The sequence below is a fragment of the Microcaecilia unicolor genome, unplaced genomic scaffold (assembly GCF_901765095.1).
Source record: "Microcaecilia unicolor unplaced genomic scaffold, aMicUni1.1, whole genome shotgun sequence".
In the NCBI taxonomy this organism is placed as follows: domain Eukaryota; kingdom Metazoa; phylum Chordata; class Amphibia; order Gymnophiona; family Siphonopidae; genus Microcaecilia; species Microcaecilia unicolor.
Genome location: NW_021963162.1, coordinates 149035 through 162124, shown reverse-complemented (window position 1 = coordinate 162124; position 13090 = coordinate 149035). Strand labels below are relative to the sequence as shown.

Below are 13090 nucleotides of genomic sequence, written 5' to 3'. Positions count from 1 at the left end.
TATATATATATATATATATATATATATAAAATATACTATATAATGTAATATATAGGGACCTGTTTACTAAGCCGCGTTATAAGCACATTATCATTTTTAACATGCATTAACAGTGTATGCTCCTACAATATCCTTATAGGCGCCTTCAGTTAGCGCGCGTGCTAATTGTAGGCACATTAAAAACGCTAACGTACCTTAGTAAACAGGGCCCATAATGTATAATATATAATATATTATAATATATAATATAATATATTTTCACCCTGTCAAATATATCCAAGATAATAAAATGGTCTCAATCAGCATATCTGCTAATCTCATATATTCTGAGTTTTACCACTCAGAACATTCATGGACTTTATAAGCTTTTATCTACCTCCCTTGCAAATTTAAATACGCCCCAATTCACTATATAAAATACTTGCATTAATGGCCGCTATCGTCACCATGTTGGACCCATAGAGTTTCAGCCACATTTCCTGCAGGGCTCTCCAGAATTCCCCATAATGATCTGCATTCTTCCCACACATCTCAGTTATATCTAGTCCTGCTGAGAAGATTTTAGGAATTGCCTGTAATAGGAAATAAAATAAATATGCATCAATATAGATTTTAATGTAGATTCCAGGGATTTGAATTCAGCAGACATCTTTTTCAGTAGTAGCTGAAAGCAAGCTACATTCAGGCACAGCAGGTATTTTTATGTCCCTGGACAGCTCACAATGTAAATATGCACCAGAGGCAATGGAGGGTTAAGGGGTCCTTTTACTAAGGCACGCCAAAAAATGGCCTGCGCTAGCGTAGGCGCATGTTTTGGGAGTACACAGATCCATTTTTCAGCACGCCTGTAAAAAAAGGCCTTTTTTTAAATTTTTGCCAAAAAATGGACGTGCGGCAAAATGAAAACTGGCATGTGTTCATTTTGGGTCTCAGGACCTTACCACCACCCATTCAGTTAGCGATAAGGTCTCACGCGCTGTAACTGGGCAGTAATGGTCTACGCACATAGAATGCCGATTACCGCTCGGTTTTCGCCCCAGGTCCGAAAATAAAAATTATTTGCGGATGTGCGTAAAAAATGAAATTACTACCCGGGCCACGTGGCAGCTCCAAACTGGCGTGCGTAGGTGCCTACGTGGCTTAGTAAAAGGGCCCCTAAGTGACTTGCCCAAGATCACAAGGAGTAGCAGCAGGATTTAAACTGGGCTTCCCTGGTTATCAACTCGGTGTTCTAACCAGTTGCTACTCCTGCACTCCTGTTTACAATGACCATCTCCACTAAACTGGTAAGGTCCATAAGCTGTATCATATTGCCCAGGGTTTGCTTGATGCTGTACAAAAAATGTCACAATCAGATTTTTTTTTTTTTTTAATTTCCAACAAACAAACCATTTGCACCATTGGGGCTTAATTTTAGTATTTGGGGGCTTAAAGTGAGGGTGTAGAATTTCTGGTAGAAAGGAGGTATGAAATGCTCGCTCATACAATAAGAAGCTGGGGAAAAAATCTATTGGTGAATGCAGAGGAATTCCTTTTCTGATATTCCATTACAAATTGCAGAAAAACTACTTCCTTTTTTGTGGCGGTTAAAGACAAGCTCATGTCCTGGCTGTTAATAACTTCTATCCATCCTTCCAGCAGTCTAATTAGATGGGCTTTTAGAGGACAGAATTCAATATAGCGATTCATCTACTAGGGAAATAACATTACCATAGATCACCACCACTTCTTTTCTTTGCATCCTATTAGGGATGTCCATTTATAAGCATGCATTTGGTAAAGTGCAGGCAAATCACTTGTACATGAGTATACCAAGAAATCACTATACATTCACACATATATTTCACATACATAACAAGCACAAATTGGGTGTAGATGTATAAAACCCAAAAAACCTTGTACAATGTGTGCGTGTTACATGTATGAAAATATCTTTGTCCCTGGAGTCCTGTCTAGGCCAATGGTGAGGCTGCTGCCTTTGGACTCCCCCTCCCCTCCCGAAGTCCTCCACATGCCAGCGTTGCCTCCTCTCCTTGACTGCCTTCCTGCAGTCCTGCTGTCCTCTCCTTCTCCCTCCCCGCAGCCCTCCTTACTTATTTTAGTAATCTGTTCCAGCAGGGACTCTAATAGGCAGCCTTACACATCATTTGGGGCCTTTCCACTTCTGATGCCACTTCCTGTTTATGCGTCAGAGGAGGAAAGGGCCCCCCGATAATGCGCAAGATTGCCTTGAGTTCCTGCTGGAGGCTGGAGCATATTACTTAAACAAGTAAGGACAGCTGCAGGGAGAGGAAAGGAGAGGACAGCGGATGGCAGGAAGGCAGTTAAGGGGAGGGCACGATGCTGGCACAGCAAGGACTCCATGAAGGGGCGAGCCCAAAGGCAGTATCTGTGTAAAAATAATATTTTTTATAGTGTGCTCACGCATATAACTCACAGGGGGATGTTGTGGTTTCTAAAAACATGCATAACAAATGCATTATATGCATTAAAAAATGGTAATCTCCATACAATCAATTTGTGCACTTAAGTTCTAGTGTGATTCAATGTATGTCTAAAGAATGTGAAATATATACGAAAACATTTTTAAAAAATGGATATAAGGTGAAATTTAGGCTTACCTGTTAATTTCTTTTAATTGAGTCCTGATAGACCAGGGCCAAAGTATCTGGTCTCCCCCTCCCCCAAATGGTTTCACCCTGCATTCAGGGCAAGGCGATCCAGCCATGGCAAACACGTGGTGGCCACTGCAGGAGCCACAGCATCTGTCAAGGCATGCAGCACAAAACCCCCAGCAGCACTGAGAGCAACAGGCTCCTGCTGACTCCAAGTGCTGTGAAGTCCACCTGGCCATCTCTATTCCCCAGCTCACTGGGACCTCGCACTGCTGGAATGCTGGAAACACAAACACAACCTGTTTTTTTTTTTTTTTTGCACCTGAAAATTTGATCTTCTGCTGGAAGGTAGACAAAAATACTGGCTAGTTCCAGGCTGCACCAGCTATAATTCTGGCAATGTCACCAGAACTTGCTTGTGTTTTTCTCTACCTCCATCTGTTGGTCGGGGCACATAGCCCGGTGGTCTGGGCTGGTCTACCCGGACGAAGAGGAATTTGTTTTAAACATAGGTGAAGCAAACTATTTTTCGGGGGCTATGCACACCCCTACAAACATTTCAATGACACTTCCTTTCTCCAGTATTAGCCCTCCCTGACCTTTTTCACCATTGTAGACCATGCTAAACATTACATCCGCTGTTCCATTTTCTACTTCTTATTCATCTTGTCTATGTGACTAGACTAACTTCCAGGGAGCATGGACTATCTCTTAAGACGGTCCATACAGATATTGTCTAACTGATGACTAGGCTATGGACAGTTGCATTTTTCAGTTATAACCAAACTGGTGCCATGTTTCACCATGGAGCAGCACAAAGAATGTGCAACAGGAGTGGAGGAGTGGCCTAGTGGTTTGGTCCTGGGGAACTGAGGAACTGAGTTCGATTCCCACTTCAGGCACAGGCAGCTCCTTGTGACTCTGGGCTAGTCACTTAACCCTCCATTGCCCCATGTAAGCCGCATTGAGCCTGCCATGAGTGGGAAAGTGCGGGGTACAAATGTAACAAAAACAAAACAACTGTATTAAGTAGAATTACTTTTTTGTGAAACCATGTTTGGGTATGTAATTCTATAACACATTTTTTTTTCCAGAACACATGTGAAGTCTGATTTGGATTAAAGATAGCAAAACCCCTGACCAAAATGAACAGTGTGGTGGGCCTAGGATGGATTAGAAAGGAAGAGCACAGAATCAGAAGAAGAAAATTTTATTGAAGAACCCGACAGCCTGTGTTTCAGCATGGTGTCTGCATCAGGGGTCAGATGTTGGTCTCAAAGGCACAAAGCTTCCAGCAGTAATTCCACAACAGGAATTATCATAAATTAAAAAACAACTTTGTGTGGACATCTCAGCCTCTGTAGCCCATATCTTCTACATGGGGTGGGGCTCAAAGCAATCTGCTGCGAGTTAAGGGATGAGTTACTCCTCCCATCCAAGGCACTCAAAATGGGGGGAGGGGTGTCGCCTCAGAGCTCCAATCAGGAAGCAAGGGGTCCCTTCAGTCAGAATACCGGTCAGATGGTTGCTCCACAGCAGCTACTCCCTACATGCCGTGAACTGTGTTGACTTGCTACAATGCTATAATATATACGCATTTTAGAAATAACATGTTTTATGGTGGGCTTTTCTTTTCAGACCAATGATTAGAAGATCACAAAAATGCTAATTTTTTTTTAACTTTCTGTAAAGAGAAGTGTTTAATGGCTGCTGAGCTCTTTTGTCTTTGAATTGTCAGTATATCACAGTTTACCAGCACATTTTGGCATTAGGTTTAATTTTGTGACCTTACACTAAGTTCCAGGCTCAGCCTCTTACTTACAGAAGTCAGGATGACACCTCTGCAGCCACGATCGATTTCTAGCTTCTCCAGACTGATGGCAAACTCAGTGAGCAATTCCAGGTTGAGGCTATTCACAGGGGGACGCTTCATCTTCATGACAGCCACCCCTAGCACACAGCATAATCAAAACATACCAGTTACTCTATCAAAGCAAAAACCAGTACACCTTACAAATCAATTTTCATCCAAAGTTAAAAAAAAAAAAGCTAAAGGATGCATGCAGGTCTCTTATCTACTATAATAAAACGCACCTCCAACGTTCTGAAGCTGACTCCGTGGCTTCACTGAAGGGTTCGTAACGGTGTCATATCTCTCTCTCCTGCTCCCTCGCGTCAAAACGTGATGACGTCGAGGGCGGGTACTCAGAAGGCAGGACTAACTAAGGAACAAACTCGAGACGGCCAGGGCTTTCAATAACGGGGGCAGGGGATACAGGACAACCACTGGGTGGCTGGAGGGGGGGGGGCAGGGAACACAGGAGAATAGCTGGGTGACTGAAGGGGGGAAGGGGAGATGAGAATTGTGGGTGGCTGGAGGGGGGCGGGTGTCAGGGGACAGAGAAGAATCGCAGGGTGCCTGGACGGGGGGCAGGGGACAGAGGACAATCGCTGGGTGGCTGCAGGAGGTGGGCAGGGGACACAGGAGAATAGCTGGGTGGGTGGAGGAGGGGCAGGGGACAGAGGAGAATCAAAGGGTGGCTGGAGGGGGGACAGAGGACAATCGCTGGATGGCTCAAGGGGGGGCAGGGGATAGAGAAAAATTGCTGGGTGGCTGGAGGGGGGGCCAGGGCACAGAGACACACTTGCACCCAGTCTCACTCTCTCCATCACAGTAACACACTCGCACGGTCCTGCAAACCACGCAGGGGGGGGGGGCAGGCAGGGGGTCCTCAGACCACAGAGGGAGGGGGGAGGTATCTCTGTGACACACACTCTCTCTCTCTCTCACACACACTCATAGTCAGTGTCTTTCGCTCTCTCACACAGTCTCTCACACTATGTCTCACACTGTATCACCTTCACTCTCTATGTGTCACACAGTCACTCTCACACACACTCAGTCTCACAGACAGTCTGTGTATCGCACACATACTCTCTCTCACACACAGTGTAACTGTGTAAAACACTCTCTCTCTCACACTCTGTCTGACATACGCTCTCGCACACACTCAAACACACACACACTCTCTCACAGACACACTCGCACCCAGACTCACTCTCTCTCTGTCACACACACGCACTCGCACATTCACTCTCTCTCTCACACAGTCACTCTCACACACACTCTCTCAAACATACACACTCCCAGGAAAACCTTGCTAGCGCATGTTTCATTTCTGTCAGAAACGGGCCTTATTTACTAGTAGTTTAATAATGCCCAAACTGACTTTGCAGGACAAAGAGGTGTATATAATAAATAACATAAAAGAAAGGGAAAGGAACTCCATTATTTGATAAGACAACTAAAACGCTCATTTGTAGAAATAGAGAAACGTGTAAAGGAAGAGACTGGGGATGGGGCCAAAACAAAACAAAAAGGCATAAAATCTCAGCACAAATAGCCATGTTTTGAAAGGAGGAATTGCTCTGGAGAGAGAGGGGAAGGGAGTTCTTTTGCAGATTAATACCTTTCAAATATTTGAACGTCTGTATCATGTCACCCCTGTTTCTCCTTTCCTTCAAGGTATACATGTTCAGGTCAGCAAGTCTCTCCTCGTACGGTTTGCAACGCATATCCCATGCCATTTTTTTAGCTTTTCTTTGCACCCCACTTGGAATATTGTGTTCAGTTTTGGAGGCCGTATCTTGCTAAATACGTAAAAAGACTGGAAGTGGTGCAAAGAAAAGCTACAAAAATAGTACGGGATTTGCGTTGTAAATCGTAAGAGAGACTTCCTTTCTCACACCATGGCTGACCACAATGTCACTCTGTCCTTTGGCCCCCCACCTTTGTGTTTCCTGTTGTTCTCTTTAGAGCTCCAACACTGGGAGTTCAAGCAAGAGTCACTCAGGCCTGTAAGCTTTTCCCTCATTTTAGAGCCTGAACCAAAGTCTAGGCAAGGGACCAAGGCTCATAGCTGTAGCATTTTTATACAATAATCAAGACTGTCAGAATAGAAAATGCTGACTCCATTACTAAGAAACGTGCATGGCGCCATGTGGCATCTGTAAAAGAAACCCCAAACTAATAAAGTTGCTTCTGGCTCCACGTCAGTGTTTACTGACTTGTGTTTACTGGTTACCCACAAACTCCCATCACATCAGTAGGCCCAAGGATTACATAACATTGATTTCTATAATTCATCAAGACCTGGTTCCATATTACCTGTTGCATCATCCATCTCTACTGAAATGTAGGTATTACTGAATTGCCTTCTTTGGTTTGAGATCTGTCCATGTTTCTGATGCACACCATAAGGACTTAGTGTTGCTGAAACAAATATGTACAAAAATTGTTTAATACCTTTTTACCAAGGGAAGCACTCAACACCTGAATCCCCACCTGGTACAAGGAAACCTAAGGATGGAGTCCCCTACATCGTGTAGGAGAAGCATGACGTAGGACCATGTTTATGTTTATTAAAACAATATACCACCATTACTGGGTACAGTAACGGTGACCCACAGGAGCCCTGTTGTGGCTTGCTGAAAAGTTGAACAAACATCTTATGTAAAGTCCAGAGTACACGGTCCCTGGATTTGATTGCGAATACTATAGAAGCCTGCAGCTACCTCATTTATAGATCGCAGTTTGTACCCCGTTATATTCTTATCAACACTCAGCGATAAAAATCGATGATTCATCTGTGAGGACTAATGGATCAATGCATTATTGGAAGTTTTATTATTAATGAATTTGCCGGATACTGATGAACAGTTATCATCTAAGAGAAAATTCTTTTCTGTAAGATTTTCATTGGAGATTGAGTTCCATGGTATAGAACTCAACATGTTGTTTAAATATCATACGGACAAGCTGATTTATTTGTGAGGAAATTTGCTGTAGCGTTCTATATATGACATGATGAGCGTTTTTTATATGATGTGATGTGTGAAAGAGTGAATGATTGTGTTAATGTTCTATTTATGACGTGTAAAGAAAAATTTAAGTACATAGAAGATATTTAATAAAGATAGAAAGTGTTTTGCAAATACTTCAACGGTTGTTTAATAATTTGTATTTTGTATGCTCTATATTATGAGATTTATACTCCTCCCAGCATTTAGACAGCACTTCCTGAAATGCCTTGTCTTTGTATAATTCCGCTGGAAAAACCCAATGCCATCCCCACCCCACTGGCTTGGTCAACACACAGTCCATCCAAACCCAGGCATGGTCCAAAATGACATAAGGCGCAATGTCAGACTTTGATATCGAGTCAAAGATTTGCTTTGAGACCAATAAATAATCAATATAGGCCTGGGTGGAGTGCGCGCGCGAGATAAATGCGTGAAGTCTCTCTCCTGTGGGTGTAGCACTCACTAGACGTCTACTAAATCTAACTGTCCACATAGATTTGAAAGCCCTTTTCCCCCCCTGGTAAGTCGATGCCTTCACTGGGTGGAATTTATCTATCGTGGGATCTAAAACTGCATTAAAGTCTCCTCCTATCAAAATTGACATCGCCTCACTAGCCAACAACTTTGACGTAATCATTTTGTAAAAACGGCGATCATATTGATTAGGTGCATATACATTCCCTAGTACAAATGCCTAGCATGCAATTATGGCCTTACAAAGTAAAAAAATCTACCTCCAGGGTCTATAAAAAGTGAGCAAATTTTGTCTACTACTCCTTTCCTAAACAAAATGGCTACTCCTCCCTTTTTGCCTTGAGCTGCCGCTGCCAATCAATCCCCCACCCACCAAGTTTTTAGTTTGGCATGTTCAGGTATAGATAAGTGGGTTTCTCGCAATAGTGCAATGTCTATTCTAAGACATTGAAGGTGTTATAGTATTTTTGATCTTTTAATAGGTGAACTGATATCCCCTACATTCCAAGTTACCACCTTCAGGGTCTACCCCCCCCCCCCCCCCCCAATTACAACTAATTCTCATCTGATGAAACGTCTAAATGAGAGAGGTGGTGCCCCAGCCTACACCACCCCTCATATTCTCTCTGTCGAAATACATGCTTGCCCAAACTCCTTTGTGCGGACTGGTTATTATACAACCCCCCACACCTTGAATTTACATCCCAAGTTCCTAGAAGCCCTCCCTGAATACCTCCCTTCCCTGTTCCCAGCTACCCTCCCGCAACCCCTAATCCCCCCCCCCCCAAACCATTTCTGGGGTTCCCTATATGGAACCATCACGTATAACACCTCCCATAACTCATCCCTCTATTGCCCAGCATCAATAGCAGATGTGTCAGCCATTAACCATAAATACAAAATAGGGGGAAAAAAAACCATCCCCACCTTATGAACATACACCACTTGTTTCATATGAGAGCAAAGCAGTGCTATGCCTCACTTTAAGCATCTCCAGGATCCTCTAGTTATTGAAAGACACTTCTCTATCCAGTCATTGTAGTCAGGCCTTAGGTGGATATTCCGCTCATCTAAGTGCCTCTGTTTATAATCTCTCTCTTTCCAGCGCTCCAGGTCTCCTTCTTCAGTATCCAGCTAGATTACCTCTCTGGTTCACTGCTGTTCTAAGCAGCATAGAAATTCCTGTGCCTGTTCTACTGTATTGTAAATCTTTGTTTCATCTTTATACGTCACTCTCAATTTGGCTGGATACTGTAGTGTGAATCGAATCTTCTGTTCAAAGAGACTGGAGCATATCGGCGAAAATCTTCTGCTTTGTGCAGCAACTACTGCAGAATAATCTTGAAAACACAGTATTTTGTTATTTTCGTATCGAAGCTCCCAACCTCTTCTCAGTACTTGTAATACAGCCGTTTTTTGCGCAAAGTTCAGGAGCTTACATATTACCACTCTGGGTTGCGCATTAGGCTGGGATCGTGGGCCTATCCGGTGTGCTCATTCTATCTGCAATGCCCCAAGCGCAACCGGTAGATTTAACTGCTGTGCTAACCAGGTTTCCATGAATCCTCGCAAGTCGTTATCTCCTAGTGTCTCCGGGAGGCCCACGAATCTTAAGTTGTCCCTTCTGGGTCTATTTTCTAGATCCTCAAGTTTCTCCTCGTACCCAGCCACCATTTTCTGCAAGCGCGCTTGTTCCTCCTCCATCTTTACTACCCTGTCCTCCAGGATCCCATGTCTTTGTTGGTAAGCCATTAGCTGCTCTAGTTTGCTGTCAATAGGGCTTAATCGTTTGTTCAGCAGAATTTCCATGGCCCCCGTGACCTCCGCTGCCACCTCTATCACCCAGGCCAATCAGACGGAGGAGGTGGATGGGCTCACCGGAGTCGCCATCTTGTCTTCATATGGCCGGATTTTTTCTCTCTCCTTTCTCACCCCTTTCGCAGCCATAGTATCGATATTAGAGTGCGATAAGTACATAAGTACATAAGTAGTGCCATACTGGGAAAGACCAAAGGTCCATCTAGCCCAGCATCCTGTCACCGACAGTGGCCAATCCAGGTCAAGGGCACCTGGCACGCTCCCCAAACGTAAAAACATTCCAGACAAGTTATACCTAAAAATGCGGAATTTTTCCAAGTCCATTTAATAGCGGTCTATGGACTTGTCCTTTAGGAATCTATCTAACCCCTTTTTAAACTCCGTCAAGCTAACCGCCCGTACCACGTTCTCCGGCAACGAATTCCAGAGTCTAATTACACGTTGGGTGAAGAAAAATTTTCTCCGATTCATTTTAAATTTACCACACTGTAGCTTCAACTCATGCCCTCTAGTCCTAGTATTTTTGGATAGCGTGAACAGTCGCTTCACATCCACCCGATCCATTCCACTCATTATTTTATACACTTCTATCATATCTCCCCTCAGCCGTCTCTTCTCCAAGCTGAAAAGCCCTAGCCTTCTCAGCCTCTCTTCGTAGGAAAGTCGTCCCATCCCCACTATCATTTTCGTCGCCCTTCGCTGTACCTTTTCCAATTCTACTATATCTTTTTTGAGATACGGAGACCAGTACTGGTAATCTCCAGGCACTCCACAAACCCAAAGCTGCCAAAATTATAAAGCTGAATACACATTATACAAGGGATTAGTGGTAGGATGGCAGGAGCGGGGTTTTCAGCAACCACTCCTGAACATGGCATCACGTGATCTCCATTTTAATTTTTAAGTATTAAAACCGGATTATATTGGATAAAAGTTTGGAAAACACTATTTTAGTGCATAGTTTTACTACAACCAGTTGGATTTTCAGACTATCCATAATGAAAACACATATGCATATTCAATGTGGATATTCTGAAAACCTGGCAGAGGTTTATGAAGCCCCTGATCTAGTCTAGTTTGGGTCTGGTTTTCCTTTAAATAACTTGGTAACAGTTTATCTCGGGCCTCCCTGTATTCTGTTAGTGCTTTTAACTCCATCACATCCACTGGGAAGCTATTTATCTGCTTATCCTTTGAAGGAAAAAAAAAAACTAAACCTCTTAGGACTTCTATGTATAACTTTCATTTCTCTTGGGCTCTTCTTCCCCTATATGTCCTCATGTATATTCTTAATCTGATCTTCAGACCCTACTAATCATTTCTCTCCTCTCCACCCCATCCTAAGACCCTGCGACCCACTTTTCTCATCGCCACCTATTATCCCCGAGCACAGCCCTTTATCATTCACGCCCCCTCTTTTCTCCACTCATTTTTTTCTGTTTCTGAGACCCACGTCTCACTCGCCCTCTTCCCCATCTCCACCCCCATATCAGACCCTCTCTGCACATTCCTGATCCATAGATTCGCTCTTTAAATCCCGAGTACAAAACGCCCCTCTCAACCGAGCTCCGAGGAACCTGTGCATGCTTGCATGAAACCAGAAAACCTTATTTGGTCTGACGCCAATCCAAGGTCTCGAGCCACCAACGCTCTATGTACACCTGCATAATAGTCCAGAACGAACAAACCTATGGCGCCCGTCCCGGAGCAGGCCGTGTGAAACATACCTGCCAAGAGTCGAACAGAAGAGAACCGCATTAGCGCCGCTGCCATCTTGTACGGGACTCGGGAGGACGGCTGCAGAGCGTGACACCATCAGCTGACTGGTAACACACCTCCCGCTACAGGGCGGAAGAGAAGAAATGCTAATACTGTTCAAGGGGGTTGAAGAAAAGAGGAGACGGAGGTGATCCTATCTAGTCCATTACATAAGCTGAAGCCAGAACGCGGAGCTTGTCGCCATTTTAGTACACCCAAAACACTATTGAAAACAGTAATACAAAACGTTATTAGAAACAACGGACTGCAGTTATATCATGGGAGCAAATAGATGGATATGTCTGAAACATTTAACAAAGCTGAGATTAGCATATATACCCAACTTGGCATTTAAAAGGCTGTCCTTTTATGATGCTGCATGATCGGAAATTATAGCCTTAATTAAGGACAGTTATTCAAATATTATCACATGCATACACCAAACAGTCATCCATACACACATTGCAAAAGTAAACAACAACTTCTACAGAGTACATACAAAACTTAATTTTAATTTTCTCATTTCCATGATCTTCCAAAATTCCAGATGCACGGGTCAGCAGTCCAGAACAAGTAAAGTCAGAAACAACACAGTTTATACCTAACTGTTCAACCACCCTTAGGATTCACGTTTGGGTTTAAATAGCAAAATCATGTGCATGTAAGGCCTGGATAAACAAACTAAAATAAAGTTTAAATCAAATGCCCTTAATAAGGTAATAGTTGGTTGGTAGCAATAATGAAACAGTGATGGAATATTCACATAGCAAGCAGCCTGAGCCAACACATTTATTTTTCACTGAACATAATTAACTTTGTTTGAACTTGGCTGCTAATAGTGTGCTGAATTGGACAATGTTGGCACATTTAGACTGATTCTGGACTTCTGCATGAAGGTAGCTTTGCCCTCATGATTCAATATCTGTCTTTTAAATAGTAGTAATAAAATTTATCAAGTGCATTTTTATAATATACCATTGCAATCCACAAAACAAAAAAAGCTATTGGGAGGAAGTGACGTCACGCAGCGAAATGGAAGCTTGACTCCTCGTCTCCGTTGGAGTGGGGGTAAAAATCATAAGCAGACACACCCGAATTAATTGACCGAAGTTCCTGAACAGCAGCTGAACGCTCGTGGGATGATGGCAGCACGAAAGAAGCTTGCTAAATTCCAGTTCACCACAGAAAAGCGGGTGAGCAGCTTGAATACGATAAAGAAAGTGGTGGTGCCCCAATCCAAAATGGCGGAGCTGGAAACTGACTCGGAGCCAGACCATGAGGAACAGATGCCAAGCGATAGCGAACTAACGAAAGGAGATATAGCACAATGGTTTCAGAAGCTATTATGCCATATGCTATCTTTTTCTTTTGATCTAGGCACAGGAAAAAAAAAAAATGTGCCCAGGTATCAACCTAATTCATGTTTGATGTGGGATATAAATGTCATAAATAAACAGGGCTTTTTTTTGAGGGGGTACTTAGTACCGGCACCTTTTCCACTGTCTGCTAAACCTGACCCATGGTTCTCGTATTTTAATGAAAGAGCTCAGGTTCTACATACA

At 43.4% G+C, this 13090-nt stretch overlaps 1 protein-coding gene across 1 annotated transcript; it reads right to left on the bottom strand.

Annotated features, from left to right (window-relative positions):
- Positions 1 to 374: 374 nt before the first annotated feature.
- LOC115459027 (enoyl-CoA delta isomerase 1, mitochondrial-like) lies at positions 375 to 11605 on the bottom strand. The gene is made up of 4 exons (XM_030188890.1): positions 11498 to 11605; positions 6784 to 6888; positions 4438 to 4565; positions 375 to 572 (listed from the first exon to the last, which is right to left on the bottom strand). The coding sequence occupies exons 1-4, from the start codon at positions 11541 to 11543 to the stop codon at positions 390 to 392; spliced, it is 462 nt and encodes a 153-aa protein (XP_030044750.1). The 5' UTR covers positions 11544 to 11605; the 3' UTR covers positions 375 to 389.
- Positions 11606 to 13090: the final 1485 nt, after the last annotated feature.